We start from the raw sequence: 17,895 nt of genomic DNA, 5'->3' as shown, positions 1-17,895 counted from the left end.
ATTGAACCTGGGTCTTTTCCCACTGAGCTTCATCACTACCCTTTTCTAAAAACATTTTTATTTTGAGACAGTCTTAGGAAAACACTAAATTGTCAGCTGGACTCAAACTGCCTCAGGTTCCCAGAGTACTGGAATTATAGGTATGTATCACCATACCCAGCTCTTCAACAGTTTTTGATACCTATTTCTATCTACTTCAAAAGATAACATCCTCAAATTCTCAAATTAGATGAATTCTTTGTTTTTAACTACTAAATCATTTTTTTGCCTTTTCTTGTAATTCATACCATAACTACTGTGCATATCAATCACCCATCAAGTTTATTATTCATTATATACTTGGTACTTTAACTTGCAGAGAACATTTAGCTTGTAATTAACTATGTAGTTAATATATAATTACATAATATTTAATTAACACTTAATTTACTGCACAATCAGATTTATGTTCAGTAAGTTCCACACAGAAATAATGCCCACTTCCAGTTACTAAACTCAAGTAGAGTTAACCTTGTTATCTTCTAGGTTAGCCTTTTAGATTTTTAAGACCTCATAGATTACCTCTCAATAAGAGTTTTAAAATAAAAATAAATTCTGACATTAAATTAGTATAGTTCAGCATTAGAAAATAAAACTGCCTTCAATATATTAACATAATTGGGGTTATTTTTAGTGGCATATTCTTAAGTCCAGACAGTCTTTAGGTAATAGATCTCAACATTGGGCAGGGAGGCAGAAGGGGATCATAGATACCTCCAGAGATCTAGTGGTTCTCTGACTTTTAATAAAATTTTGTGCTGTATGGATTCTTGAACCTAATGTTCAAATTTGAGCCCTAGGGTAAAAACATCCATCCTAAATAAAGAATTTGGGACGCTGATATTCAGAATATTTTATACATGCTAAATCTGTAACTGCAGTAGGAACGGGGAAAGGATATGGTAAATTTAAACAAAAGAAGGAATAGCAAAAAAGTTCAGAAACTGCACTGAATTATGTATAATAGATCTATTATCCGATAATTGAGAAACACAAGACTTGACAAGGTTTGAGACAGAATATTTATGTGAAGAAACCCAAAGCTTATACATGTATTTCACCCAGAGGAGAGAATATAAGGACCAATGAGATACACAATGCTCTGGTTCCAATTATTCCCTGGTAAAGACGAAATTTAGTCAGAGAAATAAACATGATCTAAGGCAGCCCACCCATAGAAAAAAGAAAGTCAAGAAACAGAAACCAGCAAACAGAAGGAAGTGACCACAGAAGTTTAAAACAAGATAGTTGGACACTGTTTTAATATTTTACTGCATTTCAAGGTCTGTACCAAGATATACAAGTTCAATGATGCACACAGTATTATGCAGACTACTTTAAAGAAAAAAAAAAATGGTCAAACTAGTGATCAAATATACAATATCTAACCTACCCCTATGCTACTTCCACAGTTAGGCTGTTCCCAATAGTAACTTGCTCATACAAGTAAAAAAATTACTTATCTTCTATATGAATATAAATATACAATTAATACAGCAAAATCACAAATAACCAGAAAAACGCCAATGACTTACGCAAAAACTGGTCTGACAGCATTATTCATATTCCCAAAAGTCGCTCGACCCAGCAGTTCTCTGAAACAGTTCTCAGCCAGCACTGAGGGATTCTCTTCTTTGTCAGCTGTAGAAGGAGAAGAAGGAGGGCCAATGCGGCTATAAAAGAAATAAAACTAATTTAAGAACTCAAATATTAGTTTCAATGGTTATATTTTTCAGAAATGTTAAAATTCCATTTGTATCCTCAAGTAACTCTAAAACTTAATTCGAACTTCATAAAATTTAATACCACAAAAGTTAATCATATAATCTTTGAATTAAGGGAAACTAAATGAAACTATGCAACTTGTTTCCAACAATGTCCTTCACATAAATAAAGCACTCGGCAGCTTGCTACTTATTCACATTCATTCTTTGCATTTATCGTAAAATCTGAGTAAGAACAGCATCACAAGACCATGGTGAGGTATCCCAGCTTAGCTCTAAGGGTACAAAATAAAATAATCTGAAAAACATATCCTACGAATAAAAAATAAATGCTAAATGTTAAGCAGAACATTTGTAAATGCAAATGACCTCAGTAGACAATATCTGCTTTATTAACACGCTGAAAAGTTACTTTAGGCCAATTATGCGCAACAGCAGTAAGAAAATGTAACTGTAGCACTGAGATTACACAGTGGGAAATATAATTTCTCAAGATATAGCAAACAATGGTCTCTGTTTCCTGGATCTTACTTATGCTAACCCTGGACCTTAATAGGAAATAGGTTTTCACTAGCTTATGACTTCTTGAATTGTAAATACTTTTGATAGAAAACTTTGGCTTCAGCTATAGCACCAAGAATATGAGAAGTGTAAAAGGTGCTAAAATAAAGTTTCACACTTTAGAAAAGGATTCTAAAGCTGGAGATAGGAATATCTAATGAATTAAACATGAGTCCTTTCTGAAGTTATCATAAATTTAAATGAATAGTATAGTTATCAGTGACATTTTATTCCTAGCTCACTTTTATTTAGATACTGCACATATAACAATGAAAACTATAAAATTTAAATTTCAGATCTACAGATTTAACTCTCTTTTAAATTTGTTTCAGCTTTTCCTCTTCAAATTGCAAGAGTCAAGAAGGTCAAGAACAAAAAGCCAAATTGGAAAATCCTTCTTTAAAGCTTCATCAATGTAATTTCTGTGTAAGGCAATACAGATGTGGAAAGAACACATGCTTCTGGCACTTGAAAAACTGAAGTACAGAATTCCTGCTGTAACTGACTGCTGAGGGAAAAAAATCAGCATGTATCAAAAAATAATCTATTTCAGAATATCTTAGAAAAATGAATCACAAAAGAAGAGTGTTTCATCTTTTTATTGAAATGTAGCTATACAATGAATAGCTACTATTATTATAATTTTGATTATTTTAACTCCCTAAAAACCATGGTAGATCTCTAAAGAGTAACAGCAATTCAGCTATAATTTCAATTTCTGGGCTGGGGATATTGTTCAGTGGCATAAGCGCCTGCCTGGCAAGCACAAGGTCATGAGTTCGATTCCCGGTAACATAAAAAAAAAAAAAAAAATCACATTTAATTTCAATTTCTTACACTGGCAATACTAAGCAGTATTAAAATAGCAATAACAATGAGCAGTAAGTGTGACTTAGAAAGCCTAATGTGATCACTACAGATTAGTAATTTTTCCAGAAATGTATGTATCTTTAAACTCACTTAACTTTAAGACTACTACTTGCATTACACTAAATATAAAATATTTTTATTTGGCAAGAACATACACATACACACAAAAACAACACAGCCTCAACCGAACCTCTTCATCGAATACCTGTCAATATCCTCTATCTTCTGCATGTTGAACAGAAGAGATGGAACAATCTTATCCATATGCTGGGGTTCCCAAATGGTAGCCCGAAGTTCATCATTAACTGTTTTGCGGACCACACCCTGAATACCTCTTATTCCAGCAATTCGTATTCTATGAGGAAAAATAAAATGAGCCATGAAAAAGTTATTTAAAACAGGTCTGTTTGCCTATCTGAGAGAACAGATACCAAGTAAATATTGTTACTGCAACAGAAAGGATCTTAAAATAATACACAAAGTCTATGAAATTAATATCTGAAAAATCTAGCATAATACAGAGATAGATCCAAAAATTACTTTGAATTTTATCTTTTTAATCATTTAAAGTTTAAAAGGAATGTTAAATACAGAAATATCTAATATATGTATTTTTTTTAATTACTAAAATCAAAAGCACAGGTTTTCCGAAGATGATCATGATAGTAACTCAAACTAGTATGAAGCACATTCTATTTTTTGGCTACAGGTCTCGAAACTGAGCGGAACCAGGACTCTCTGCTCCTGAACACCAGCCCTGTTTCTTCAGACTTCTCCAGTGTTTCTCCCTAAAAGGCCCTCTCTTCTTAGAAAGATAAACAGGGCCCCTTAGCTGTTAAAGTAAGAGACATTCTTTAAAGATCAACAAATAACTACTAAAACCAGACATCTTCAATAACACATGCAAGTCTGAGGAGATATGTGCATTATCAGATATATGTAACTTGAAACTTATCCATTTAGTGAGAGAATGCTGCTCTACCCTCAAATCCCAATTCACAGTCCTCAAATTCCTCAAGCTCTTATCCACTCTTAAAGGAAAAAAGTAGGAAGAAAGGAAAGGAAAAGAAAAATCCATAGGCTCAAGAATGAGAAAAATGACAAGGAAACAGCTTATAAAAGTGGCAGAACAAGGATAGCTTACTTGGTTCTCAAAACATATTTTTTTCTGGCCAAATTACCTTTTTGTATACTATTATTTACTTTTTTTCCCCTATTGTTATTCTCCTTTTTCCTATTACTTGCAATAGCCACCAATTTAATAAGATGTTTATTCATCTTACATAACACTGTCTTCCAAAAACTGTAAATAGGTTTAGAGAAGGGAAGATATGGGTGAAGGGGAAGGGACTGCTTTACAACTTTTAGGAATAAAGCAGGCATTGAAGAGCCGCTGATAGAGTTCACTCAGTTCTCACTGAACTGGTGAGAGTGAACTGAAAAACACAAAGACACAGTCTGCCTATTTCCAAGCTGTGTCTATACACGGTGCTTTCTAAAACACGGGAGACTCTTAGCAGCTATCCTAGGTGGGCAAGCCCAACATCACACAAAGGTGTTTGCTTTACCTACCTGCCACTACGTTTTTGGTGACAAGGTGGCCAAGCACATGGTGGCATAGAACCACATGAACGAACAAGATGACACATGTATCTTGCCTTATAAGCAGCCTAAGGGAGCAACAGCAGACAGCAGTACCCTTACTAGGGGTAAAGGGATGTACGATCATAAGGATTAGCAATGGCTCCATAGCTCCACAGTTGGCATCCACTCCAGATCTAGTAACTGGCCTACTTGCACATTCTAGCCATGACCTCCAAAGGAATCTCACAGTTTCCTCATCAATAAAATAGAGCATTTATTTGTCATGCCAACAGCATAGGAATGCTGTAAAGATTTAATTAGTTAATTCATATAAAGTTTTTAAATATATGGCCCACAATAAGCAATCAATAAGTGTTACACACCATTATGATGAGGATGATGATTTCTACAGGTGAAAGTTCATGAAAAATTACTGTCAGAACTTAAGGCTGTGAAGTATGAGTTAAAAAAGGGGACAATTCTGATACCATCAGCACTGCAAACTAAAGCACTGCAAACTAAAGTTTTTAGCTTCCAACTTTGCCCTTTTAAACATCAATGAAAATTATTAGATGAAAGTATGTTCAAAAGACATGACATTTCACTAGGGGGCGATAAATACCTAATAATAAGGTATTTGTGTTCTGTTACAAATTTTGAATTTCTTAAATCTGTGCTTTTGTTAAGGTTGTGGATATGAGAAAAATCTGTCCTTAATTTATATGTGAGAGAGTTTTTAAAAGCATCCTTAGATGTTTCTTTAGGAAGAAAAAAAGATAGCAGTGACTGAGATAAATAGGAAATTAATTATTAAAGCAATGATAGTATTTTTACCCCGAAAGCTTCACACTTCAAAATAAAGGAATAATAAGAGGAATATAAATAGCCCACATTATGCTGAGGAAAAATTATAACCTTATGAGAGCCACAAAGAATCATATCTGATGGATAACTAGTAAATCACCTATTTATGTCTCCATATTAAAATAAATCTTACTTATTTAATCCAATACTATAGCCACAGTGTAGCCTGTAAATTCCAGCTAAAAGCCAGTTAGATTTCCACATGTTCCCTTAGTTATTAGAAAAGTAAAAATCACAAAACATGCTAAATCTTGAATATTAACCACCCACAGTAACTCTCTGAATTCAGGCTGATTTATTTCTTTTTAGATGTATTAAGAGTTTAACACTAGGGGCTGGGGATTTAGCTCAGCGGCACAGCACCTGCCTGGCAAGTGCAAGGTTGTGAGTGTGATTCCTGGTACTAGAAAAACAACAACAACAAAAAAGAGTTTAACATTAAACTACTCTTCATATTTACCAACGTCATTTTGACTTCAATTTTTAATTCAAAGATTTCTAACTATATACAATATCAACCCATACGTACACTGTGTTATAGATAAGTATTCAATTCTACATTTTTTACTAGTACACATATAGAAGAAATGTTTAAAAATACCCAGTTAAGTTTTCACAAAAACTTCAGGCTGATGATGACTTGATAGTGTACCTTCATTCCATTTAATTAATCTCAACATTCAAAAAGTACTCATTACTATATGTGGAGCACTATGCTTAGTTATACAGCAGTCTTCAAAACAAGCCTTATCTTCCTTAAATTTATAATCCATTGAGAAGTGAGACACAAAGAAATATAAAAGTATAAAGATAACTATGAGTGGGATGGGAGGATTAATGTTTATACATACAGGGTGGCTGGGGAGAACTCTGTGGACAGGATGACATTTGAGGAGAAACATGAACAGATTGTGGAAAGAAGCCTCATGGGTATCTGGGAACTGTTCTAGGTAGATAAACCAATATTCGTTAGGAAAGTAAGGAAAAGTGTATCTCAAATGCTTAGGAGACAGCCAGGACATCCACATGACTGGACGAGAGCAGGAGAAAATGACAGAATGGCAGGCTCTGAGACAGGCAGCAGGAACACAAAGGGACATTCTAGCTACAGCAGAGTAAATTTTAATGAGTGAATTGGAAAAGCACGCTTATTTTACAATTTTCACCAGGTGTTATTCCTTCTACTGGCAATGGAAAACCTGTTTCACACAAACCCTCATTTTCTTTCATAATCATTATGTAATACATAAACTTAATATTCATGAATAAATTGTTATAAATCATAGATTAAAATAATACATACTCTGTTCGTATTTCTGGATCACTATGACAGGAATGACACATGGCACTGAATCGAGATACAAAAAAGTCGTAACGTCTGTGATAGGATGGTGTATCTTCTTCAATATTTGCAAACTTGACAAACTAAAAAACAAAAATAACAATGCAAACAATATATCTCAACTTTTTCAAAGTGTGGAACAAACTCATTTACTCTCATTATATGTTACACTAACAAGCAACATCCAAATAAAAGGAAATAAAATACATAAAAGTCTACATCCTGTATATAGTGACACAAAGGAACTTTTAAAATAATAAACTCTTAGACAATCAAGCATTACCAATATTAAATATAATCCAGTTCCCTTTGAGAGAGTGAGCCCAGACACTATGACAGGCCTTGCTCTAAAGCTCCCCTAAATTTCATGGATTCTGGCAATGTTTCCTTGTGTGATGAACATTAATCTACTCTATGGAGTATTATTTCTTAATTGTGGGTAGAAAATATTCCCAGACAGTACGACACATGAGTGAATACAAATTATACAAAAAAGATGGGACTGAAGGAAACATGACAAACTCAGAAAAAAATATTGAGATAATAAGAATTATACTGCTAGGGAGGCAGATGACAGATAGGAGGTGGAATAATTCTACCTCTTTAAAATAGTAACTGTAGAAAATTTTAAATACTCCACATGTGACACAGACCGGGCACCTACTACTTTTTAATATACACTCTCTTTACACCTTATTCAGCTTTCTCCTTTATTTCGTGACTTATTACTTCTGTATACTAAATAGCCAAAAGCAAGAAACTATTATTAGTTTCCTTGCAAATTTAAATATACATACACACCACACCTCCACCACTATACCTTCAAGGATACAGACTGATGGCTTTAAAAGGTCATTAATTGACCAAAGTATTACAATAATCAGAACTACTAATATCCTATTGGAAACAAAACTGAAATAAATGTGGAATAAATTTAAATTAATGATATGATATTAAAAAGATTTTAGATTAATTTGTCTAGGGCTAAGCCATTTTTCTTTCTATGACTTACACTATGTTGAAAAGGACCATTAATACTATACCAGGTTCAGATTAAACTCCTAGCATCACCTGTTCTGTACCTACACTGTGCTGAGTACTTTTACATGAGCTCTTACTTAATCATTCCAACAACCTGAAAAGATGACACTATCCCTGTTTATAGAGAGAACAGTGATATTTACATCACTTGTTCTTCGTGACACAGTAACTGAATGGTGAAAGTGGCAAGACAGTTTACATTGCAGGGTTTGAGTCCAGTTCTCAAAATTCCTATTCTACAGACCAACAATAGGAATAGTTTCACAAAATATTACACCGAACCTTTATACTTTTCATAAAAAATGAACCATGAGTGTTATGAGAAACGTGCAAAAAATTTAAGTGGGAAAAGGTCTACATATACAATATGCTCTCTATTTTCTAATAAAAGAAATGAAAGTACTAAAGGACTGCTTCTGAATTTTGGAAATATAGGTGACTTTGACTTCAGTTTATTCTTTTACATTTTTTAGGATTTTCTAAATTTGCTGCAATACATATTACTTTTAAAATTAGAAAAAATAAAACAAAAATAGACAACAAAATATTCAATGTTCTGGAGAACTTTTAAGAAGAATCTCATTATCTCTTTTAATTGAAAGTCACAAATAAAATTAAAACCTGAGTGATCATTTACAGAAGCAGTTCCTATTACACTTGAGCAAAAAAAAGAGAATTTAAAAATGGGCAGCTCTTCTCAGAGGAACAGCAAAAGGTGTATCTTCCTTCCTGATTTTTTTCCTTATTGGAAAAATTCTTCCAATTCCCCAAATTCTGAAAGCTCTTTAGCAAATCCAAAATCCGTAAGGACTGTGCTAGAATGTCAATAAAAACCAAAGCGTTATCACTGTAGATTTATCACATATAGGAACGCAGAAAAATGAGACATACTACCATGCAGACATTATGAAAAGACTGTCAGGTAGATCTGGATTTGGATTCTGGCCTTACTAATTAATTAGATGTGTGATCTGTGAAATGGAATTTGTCACTTAATGAGCTAGTGAGAGGTTCAAATAAGAACCAAATAAAAGTTAGCAAGGTTCCCTACATATAGTATACACATAATAAAAAAAAAATATGTCCTACAGTGGTACCTTGGTTCATAAACACAATTTGTTCTACAGTTTTGGAAAAACTGACCACAGTTGTGCTTGTCACCCAATGTAGATTTTGCAAACGAAAACAAAATTTTACCAAATGCTTAATTGTGAAACAAACTGTAAACGAAAGTGTTTGAGAACTGAGGCACCCCTGTATTCTTTTCCACCTAAAATTAGATATGTTTCAGAAGATACAACCAAGGCAGCAGCAATGCAATCCTTCACATGCAGGGTTTCTCACCATGAGGATTACTAAGACTTTAGGCCCGATAACACCTTTGTTATGGGCGCTATCCTGTGTACTGTAAAATGTATAGGAGCAACCTCAGCCTGCTAAACACCACAAGAACTCCAATTCCTACTAGACAAGTAAAAGATATCATCAGACATTGCCAAATATCCAGAGACAGGAGGCAGGGAAAGCTGCCCCTGGCTGAGAATCAGCGCTTCTACACAGTGCAGAGTTTCAGTGACTGGTCTCCAAAGACAACTGTCAACAATATTTAAATAAAATGGTTAAAAATTAGGAATGAGGCTTGTAAAAATTAAATGTGTGAAGGAACTGTAAGAGGGGGAGCAAAATAAAACAATCTAAGATCTCTCTCAGTCCTAATCTGCAAAAATTAGTGTATTTATATTGCCAGACTCAAGACTGAATCCCCCTACTATATAAAGCATCACTATATAATCATTATGTACTACTATTTGTAACACAAACTATTATAGGCTGAGCATCCCGTATTCACGCTGCTTGCAATCGAAGTGTTTGAGATTTCAAAGTTGTTCAGAATTTGGAATATTTGCATGGACTTTACCAGTTGATCATCTCTTATCTGAAAATCTAATCACAGTGTACAAAATATTTTAGATTTTTGGGCATTTCAGATTTCAGATTAAGAATGGTCAACCTGTATTTAATTATACTAACATTACTTAATATTTTTCTTTCATGAATAATTATATATTCAATCATATTATATTCAAGCATACAATAAAAAGAAGAGGTAAAAATAATATGCATTGTGCTAAGAGCTTCATATATATTAACTTGTGTCACAGAACCATCTTATAAATTTGGAACTATTCACAGATGAAAACCTGCAAGGAAAAAAAGTTAAAACAACTAGCCCAAGATACACAGCTAAAGAGTGGTGCAGGCACAATTCAAAGCAGGGCAGCTGGACTCTGGAATCATGCTGGCAGTGTAGTCTTCCTTTCCTCATACCAGAAAATAATCATCCATGAATGATAGTAGATGATATATGACTCTGTTGGTTGTTGATAAAAATGTGGATGGGAACAAACAATATTCATACAGATTGAATGTCTTAAAGCTTCCTCACAAGGACTAAAGCTTGTAAAGGAAAACTAAAGACAAGAAAGGAACATTATAATAACTGAGTTTTAATTTCTTTTTCAGGTATTCATGTATAGAAAACAGAAAAACCATTATCACTGTATTTTTTTCCCCTTTCCTTTTCATCAAACTTTACAGTATATGGTTCAAGATAGGAAAAATGAAATGTATTAAGTAGAAACAGTTTAGAAATACTCTAAGAAGGAAGGATAGAAACCAACTGATGAAGAAAAAAAAGTCTTTTCAACGAACAGTAACAAAGGGCTGGGCATGGTGGCGCACGTCTATAATCCCAGTATTCAGAAGGAGACGATCACTGTGTTTGAGACCAGCCTGAGCTATAAAGTGAGTTTAAGGCCAGTCTGAACTGCACAGAGAAATTCTGTCTCAAAAAGACAAAAACAAAAACAAAAAAATACAGTAACAAAACACCTGAATAACCACATGTGAAATGTGGATGAAGTTGGACCCCTAACTCATATTACATACAAAAAACCCTCAAAACAGATCTATACTATAAAACTCTTAGAAGAAATTACTATGATAAAGTTTTGTGATCCTGTGTTATGCAATGGTTTCTTAGATATGAGACTAAAGCATAAAACAAAAAAATGACAAAAGAAAAAACAGATCAACTGGATGTCATCAAAACTAAAGCCATTAGTGACTCAAAGCACACCATCAAGAAAGCAGACACATCACAGAAGTGGGGAAAATATATGAAAGTCATCTATCTAATAAAGGACCTGTATAAAGAATATGTAAAGAACATCCCCAGCTCTACAGTAAGAAGATAAAGCAATTTAGAATATCAAGTAAGTGACAGAAATGGTAAGTGTTAGGACACTAACAAAATACTCCACAGGAGATGCTGACATGACAAAGATCTCTCCCTGGTAACAATGGGCTGGTATTTGTGGCTGAGCTCTCTGGAACTTTCCCATTACTTTCAAATGCTATCACTCACTATACCTCCTAGGGAGTCAATTTCCTAAGCAACTTGAATAAATGAATACTTGGCAAACACTTGCTGAAATAAAGCAGGATAAAAGCCTAAATGGCCTTTAAAATCCTCAGCCAAGTATTACAAATAAAGGAAAACTAAAATTACTGTGATCTTTTCAACTTTTTTTTCTAAAGCATGACCTTTAAATTTTTCAATTTAAAAAATGAGCTAACAATTTGAATAAGTATGTCTCCAAAGAAGACATATAAATAGTCAGAGCTTTAAAAAAATCAATAGTTACCAAAGAAAGAAAACTCAAAACTACTATGACAAACTACTGCAAAGCTTTTAATATGATTATAATAAAAATGACAGACAATAACGTATGGGTGACAACATGAAGAATCTGGAACACCCATGCACTGACAGTGGGAATAGAAAATAATGCAACCACTTTGCAACAGCTTGAAACAGTTATCATGTTTTGGCAATTACACTCCTAAATATGTGCCCAACAGAGTGAAAAATGTATGTCTACACATACACTTCCATTTTTTTTGGTCTTTTTTGAGACAAGATCTCACTACGCAGTTCAGGCTGGCTTTGAGCTCACTTTGTAGCCCAGGCTGATCTTGAACTCCCAATGATCCTCCTGCCTAGGCCTCCCGGGTGCTGGGATTACAGGCATGCGCCACCATGCCCGGCTTACACATATACTTCTAAACAAATGTTCATAACGGTCAAAAAGTGAAAACAATCCTAATGTCCAGAAACTGATAAGTGGATAAATAAAAATGTAGTGTACCCATATAATGGAATACTAGTCAGTCATAAAAAAAAATGGAGCACTGATACAACACCGATGACATCTCAAAACGTGACCTTAGGTGGAAGAAGTCATGCACAATAGGGTATATAATAGATGATTCCATTTATATGAAATATCCAGAATAGGAAAATTGATTAAAGAGAAAAAGTAGATTAATGGTTTTCAGTAGTAGAAGAAAGAAATGGAAAAGTAATAGATATGCAAATCTATAAATATCAAAAAGAAATCACTGAGTTTTGTACTTTATAAGGGTAAAATGTGTAAAGTGTTAGTTTTCAAGGGCTTGAAGAAGGAAGAATAAAATTTAAAGTTAGTAGATGTGGCAGGCAACCTAGAGAAAATAAAAATGAGAGATAGGAATTCATTCACAGGAAGGACTGCATTATGACTGGTGATCAAAGACTTTTACAAAAAGAAACAGAAAACATTAAGCAAAGTATGCTAATCATTTTCATCTGTGTTAGTTGTCCAAATGCACTAAACCAGTAATTGGCATTTATCAAGTAAAAACATTCTAAGACATTAATTCTAGATATGCTAATTAAGCTTAATTTAATAAGAATCATTTCACTCACAGAATTTGTTCCAAGAACTTGAAGCTTTGGTTCCCCTGATTCCAGCAGCTTTGCCACCATATGAAGAAAACTTTCCACAAATGGCTTGATGCTTTGAGAGTGGCATGCCATGAGAAGTTGGTCCAGTGCCTCCATGGCAATCAGAACGTACCTAAATGTAAGAGAAAAGCAGCATCAAAGCGTTTCATGCTCTATTAATTCTCCAATGTGCTTTTCATTAGAATAATTAAAATAAATTTATTTAAATGCACAGAACATAGGCAAATTTAGTAGCTTCTAAGTAAAATCTTAATTCTCACACAATACAAATAATCTTGATAAATTATAAAATAATACACATATTGAAGTAAACAAAAGCTATTCCATTTTCTCCTTTGTAAAACAACTACTTCAGGGTTACTTCAGCATTATCGTTGTGTAATTCTTCTTTCTAATCATGGACATCACTCAGACTTTTAAATATATTTATTTGTGTCTGACCCAACATAATTATTAAGGCAATGTGACCAAAGCTCCACCATGATCTGTTTATATTTCTATATACAAGTTGGTAAAACAGTACCAGCAGCAACAGAATATAAGGAAAGTTTCATGAATTTTATTATATAAATTGATCATTTTAAATCTTGTATGTATTACAAAATTAAAATTCAGTCTTCAGATCACTTTGACTGAACTATAAAACTACCTGTGCCTTTAAACACTAAAATGGTCCATGTGATAACAACCTGTAGGCACAGAAAGCCAGTATATCACTTGGAAAATGAAAATGCTCAGAAACTACAATCATAAAATGACAATGGAGGAAAGTTATCCAAATCGCAAAGTTATTACTTCTCAAGCATAAAGAATGGGTTAAAATGGCAGACTGTTACCTACAGGTAACAGCAAAGATAGTGCAGCTTCTTATCAGTATGCTTGTATCTTGACCTAAAGCTGTTTTCATATTCCTCTGAGACATAAAACTGAACCTGTGCAAAAAGTCAGTTGTTTACCAGGATCTGTTTTCAATTCAGAGATCTATTTTTAAATTATAGTATCACACTTTTAAATTATAGTATCACACTTACAGATTTCTTTTTGTTGTCTTTTTGAGACAGGGTTTCAGGATGCAATTCAGGTTGACTTTGAACTCACTTTGTAGCCAAGGCTGAAGTGGCCTCGAACTTGAAGTGATCATCCTGCTTCCATTTCCCAAATGCTGGGATTACAGGTGTGCCGAGCTATAGTATCACACTTACAGACTTGAGAAAGCCTACTTCTACTATGTCCCATTAGAGGGAATCCAAAAATTAATAGATGCTGTTATGGTTTGTGTCTGTGTCCCCCGGCAAAGCCTCATGCGGTCATGGTGCAGGCTTTTAGAGTTTGATTGATTATGGGTGTGAGAGCTGCACCCGCCCTGGGGTGGATAGTTTGCATATGTAAGGGAAAGGAAAAGGGTGCTTGAGGCCATTCCGCCCTGGTGTGTGCTTGTTGCTTTTGCTGTGTTCTGTGCCAGGAGCTGTAGCCCTCTGCCATGTGCCACTCTGCCTTGTAATCTGCCAAGTATGGACTAAAACCCCCACAAACTGTAAGCGAAATAAACCTTTCCTTCCTTAATTTTGGGCATCAGGTATTTTGTCCCAGCAATGAGAGAAAAGTAACCAAGACAGATGCCAAAGCTAAGTATTTAACACTGTTAAATAACATGACAATATTCGCAAAACTTGATCACTAGGAAATATAAGCTGTGGCATTTATCCTGATTTTACATATTTCTTTTTATAATACTGTAATGTTTTACCTTCTACATATTGTTTTTTTTTTGTTTTTTTTTTTTTTTTTTTTTTGTTTTTCTCCGGTACCGGGAACCGAACTCACGACCTTGCGCTTGCCAGGCAGGCGCTTTTGCCGCTGAGCTAAATCCCCAGCCCCCTACATATTGTTTTTGTCTGCCTAGATGGCACAATAATTTATAGGAGGATTTAGGAAGAATTTTCCAAGTATACTAGATTAGCAACAATTAGTTTCCTTACCCAGAACGATGTCTGACAACATCCCTGCTCAGTCTTTCTGCCAAATAAGAACCTATTCGGTCCAGCTTCTCTGGAGCAGATACTGCATAAAATGTCAATTTTTCCATATCAGCTTTAACAAGGCCATCCTAAAATAATAACGAGGTAAATTAGATTATCTACATTTTTTAAGTGATGCCTTCTTTACATTTCCCCGTTTTAGATTGAGGCTTTATCCAAATTTATGTTGAAACTTTCTGAATATAACTTCCTTATGTTATTATTCACCACTATGGAAACAGACCTTTCAAAAAGTTAAAGAAATCCCCCATTTAGGAAAAGCATTTAAATGGTCTTTTACAAACAATGAAATCATACTCTAACACTTTCCTTTATAGAGAAATATCTCAACCACAGAATGTTGGAATGGAATAGATATTACTGAAAAGATTTCATACTGAATTTCCTTCAGTTTAAAATTTTTAATATATTAAGCCTATATTCTTTTACATATACAATAGTGAACATATTTTTTAAATGATTTAGAATTTGCTAATATTATTATAAAGTCTTGCTATAATTAATGGATAAGAAAGTATTCAGAACTGTATTCATCCACACTTAGGCAATGTATTTTTAAAAACAAGAGGAAAAACAACAGATCCCTGACCAAGGATTAGAAAAACACTATGTGTTCTAATGATGACACGCTACATGTCAGAAGCTGTGATAAGCACTAGAGAAGCAATAATCAGCAAAGAACTGTATTAACTGATTAGGTCCTCAATAGAAGTTTATGAGACAGCTACTATTTATTATTTCCATTACACAAGGAAATATGTGCCTGAGACCACACAGCTAGAAAGTAAAAGAAATCACTTATTTTTTCCCCTTCACTAGAATATTCTTTGAAGGCAGGAGCTATGACATGTATACTTCTATATCCAAGCACCTACTGCTAATCCATCTTGGACTGTAATATTTTTGTATTTATTTGTTTTAATAAATTTAATAGCAAATATGGCCCCAAAATAATGATTGCTATATGAGTGCATGGTTCATGAAAATATTTTTTAATTAATCTATTTTACATATTTCTATTTAAATAAATGTGATCTGAACCCCTGGAAAAATAAAGATTCTCTCCACAACAATTGTGCAATTTATCTGTCATCACTGCTATCAAGTGTTCAAAGCTCTCTCAACATCTACAAGTTAAAGTGCATAAAGTAGATGTCTTCTCGTCGTTCACACTCCTTCATCCTCTGCCCTCTACCTTACCTTTAGTAACTATATGTTCCAGACTTCCCAGGGAAATGTTGATTAGAATATTCAGTCTATTAACTGTCATTTCTGAAATTTCAAATCAGAAATCATGTTGAACAGTATCACCACCCAAGGACACTGCTGGTAGGCTACAGGAATCTAGGTAAGGACCACGTTGGTCATTACCTCAAACGTTATCTCTTGCTTTCCCATGCCTTTTCTTTCTTCTCCTCACTTGCAATGACAAGACTAATATTCTCTGCCTTTCCAGAGAATGTACATTCTCCAAAGCTCAGCAAACCTAATTTCCTCTAAGAATACTTTCCAGAGATTGCCAATCCACAGTGATACCTCCTTCCTTTAGAGGCAAAAATTTTATCACCGGATTATTTAGCATTTTACTTACTGATTTATCCATTATGATTTAATATTTAGTATGCCTTTGCTTTGTCCTAAAAGGCAGATACCACATCTTAGGGTTTTATAATATGCTCTAAATAATCTAGGCTCTGAAAAGCTGATTATTTAAATAGATTTGATTAAAAATGAGATAGGTGAGGCTGAGGGTATAGCTCAGCAATAGAACATTTGCCTAGCATATACAAAGACCTGGCTTTCCTTACTAGCACAGCAAGGGAGATAGGGAGAGAAACATGAATGTTAATATAAACAAAAGGATTCTTTATAATCGATTACTGGAAATTAAACTCATATCCAGCATTTTGCCTTCATATCCAATTAATGGAACACTAAAGGAGTTTGGCAAGTCTAAGGCAGTGTCAAACAAAATCACTCAAACCCAGTTGCTTTGATATTAGTCATCTTCTCAAAGGTATTTCAATTTTTTACAAAAAACTAAACAGAAAACAAACTGGAACAGTCCCCCTTTACCTCTTCTAATAACTGTGTGTCCAACTCTTAAGTACTCTTTGGGTCCCAGCTTAGATTTCATTTTCTTCAGGCCTTTATTCTCCTAAATCCAAATTAGATATCACTCCTATCTATTCTAGTAGCACTTTGTACTTCAGTTGTCTATCAACATTTTTTTCACACAGTAGCTTAATTGCTACTCTTATTTAGGAGTTTGGTGGGAGCAGAAACCCACATCTGATCACAGTTTATATCCTGAGCACACAGTGTAAATCATCTGGCACTGGTTCATACATTTTTGATGAGTGAATATTACTTAAATTAAGCACTACATAGATTACAAAGGAACATCATGCATGTATCATGCCAAATGTATGCCTAATCTACAAAAAGATCTGAAAACTAGACAAGCAAGTACCATCACATTTAAGTTTAAAAAGAAATATGAAAACAACTGTGTGTGGGACGTACGTGACGAGACACAGGGTAAAAGTAGAGAAATGAAATTAGGGAAACCTTAGAAAGGTCAGCAGGGGGGCAGAATGGGTCAGCAAAGAGAAGAATCAGTAGATGTAGGTCAAATTACTTTTGGATCCTCAGGGAAGATGTTGTCCACCAGGCGTTTGTAGCGAGGACGCAAAGCAGAACAGCAGCAACATACTCCTGCTTAAAAAAAAATACAAAAGGTATAAAAATTTATACTGTAAACTGACCCACAAATTCAAGTTTCCAAATAGTAATGGGCTATTGAAAAAACAAAATTCAAACTGTGATAAATAGAAGCAGCATGCAAATTTAGTGTTTATGAAATGAGGATGTTAAATTTCTTCTTCTCTCTCTACACACTCATTCAACAAATACTTGAATCCATATGCTAAGAAAATGCATTAAATGCCCCTTTTTGGTTTTAATAATTGAGGTTCCTTT

The 17,895-nt window shown here is 34.1% G+C and overlaps 1 protein-coding gene across 5 annotated transcripts in view; it reads right to left on the bottom strand.

Annotated features, from left to right (window-relative positions):
* Positions 1-17,895, bottom strand: part of Efr3a (EFR3 homolog A) — a 99,322-nt gene that overhangs the window by 43,265 nt on the left and 38,162 nt on the right. For 2 of the 5 annotated variants that reach the window (XM_005398007.1, XM_005398011.1), the window contains exons 2-7: positions 17,555-17,634; positions 14,854-14,981; positions 12,836-12,986; positions 6,946-7,067; positions 3,400-3,549; positions 1,575-1,712 (exon numbers count right to left, since the gene is read on the bottom strand). In XM_005398007.1, the coding sequence (XP_005398064.1) occupies positions 1,575-1,712; positions 3,400-3,549; positions 6,946-7,067; positions 12,836-12,986; positions 14,854-14,981; positions 17,555-17,634 (769 nt within the window). Of the gene's footprint in view, positions 1-1,574; positions 1,713-3,399; positions 3,550-6,945; positions 7,068-12,835; positions 12,987-14,853; positions 14,982-17,484; positions 17,635-17,895 lie in introns of all 5 variants that reach the window. The other 3 variants (XM_005398008.1, XM_005398009.2, XM_005398010.2) reach the window with 2 other exon arrangements.

The sequence above is a fragment of the Chinchilla lanigera genome, unplaced genomic scaffold (assembly GCF_000276665.1).
Source record: "Chinchilla lanigera isolate Chin_1 unplaced genomic scaffold, ChiLan1.0 scaffold00060, whole genome shotgun sequence".
Taxonomy (NCBI): Eukaryota; Metazoa; Chordata; class Mammalia; order Rodentia; family Chinchillidae; genus Chinchilla; species Chinchilla lanigera.
The sequence above is the reverse complement of the archived record's forward strand: the minus strand, read 5'-3'. Positions and strand labels throughout refer to the sequence as shown.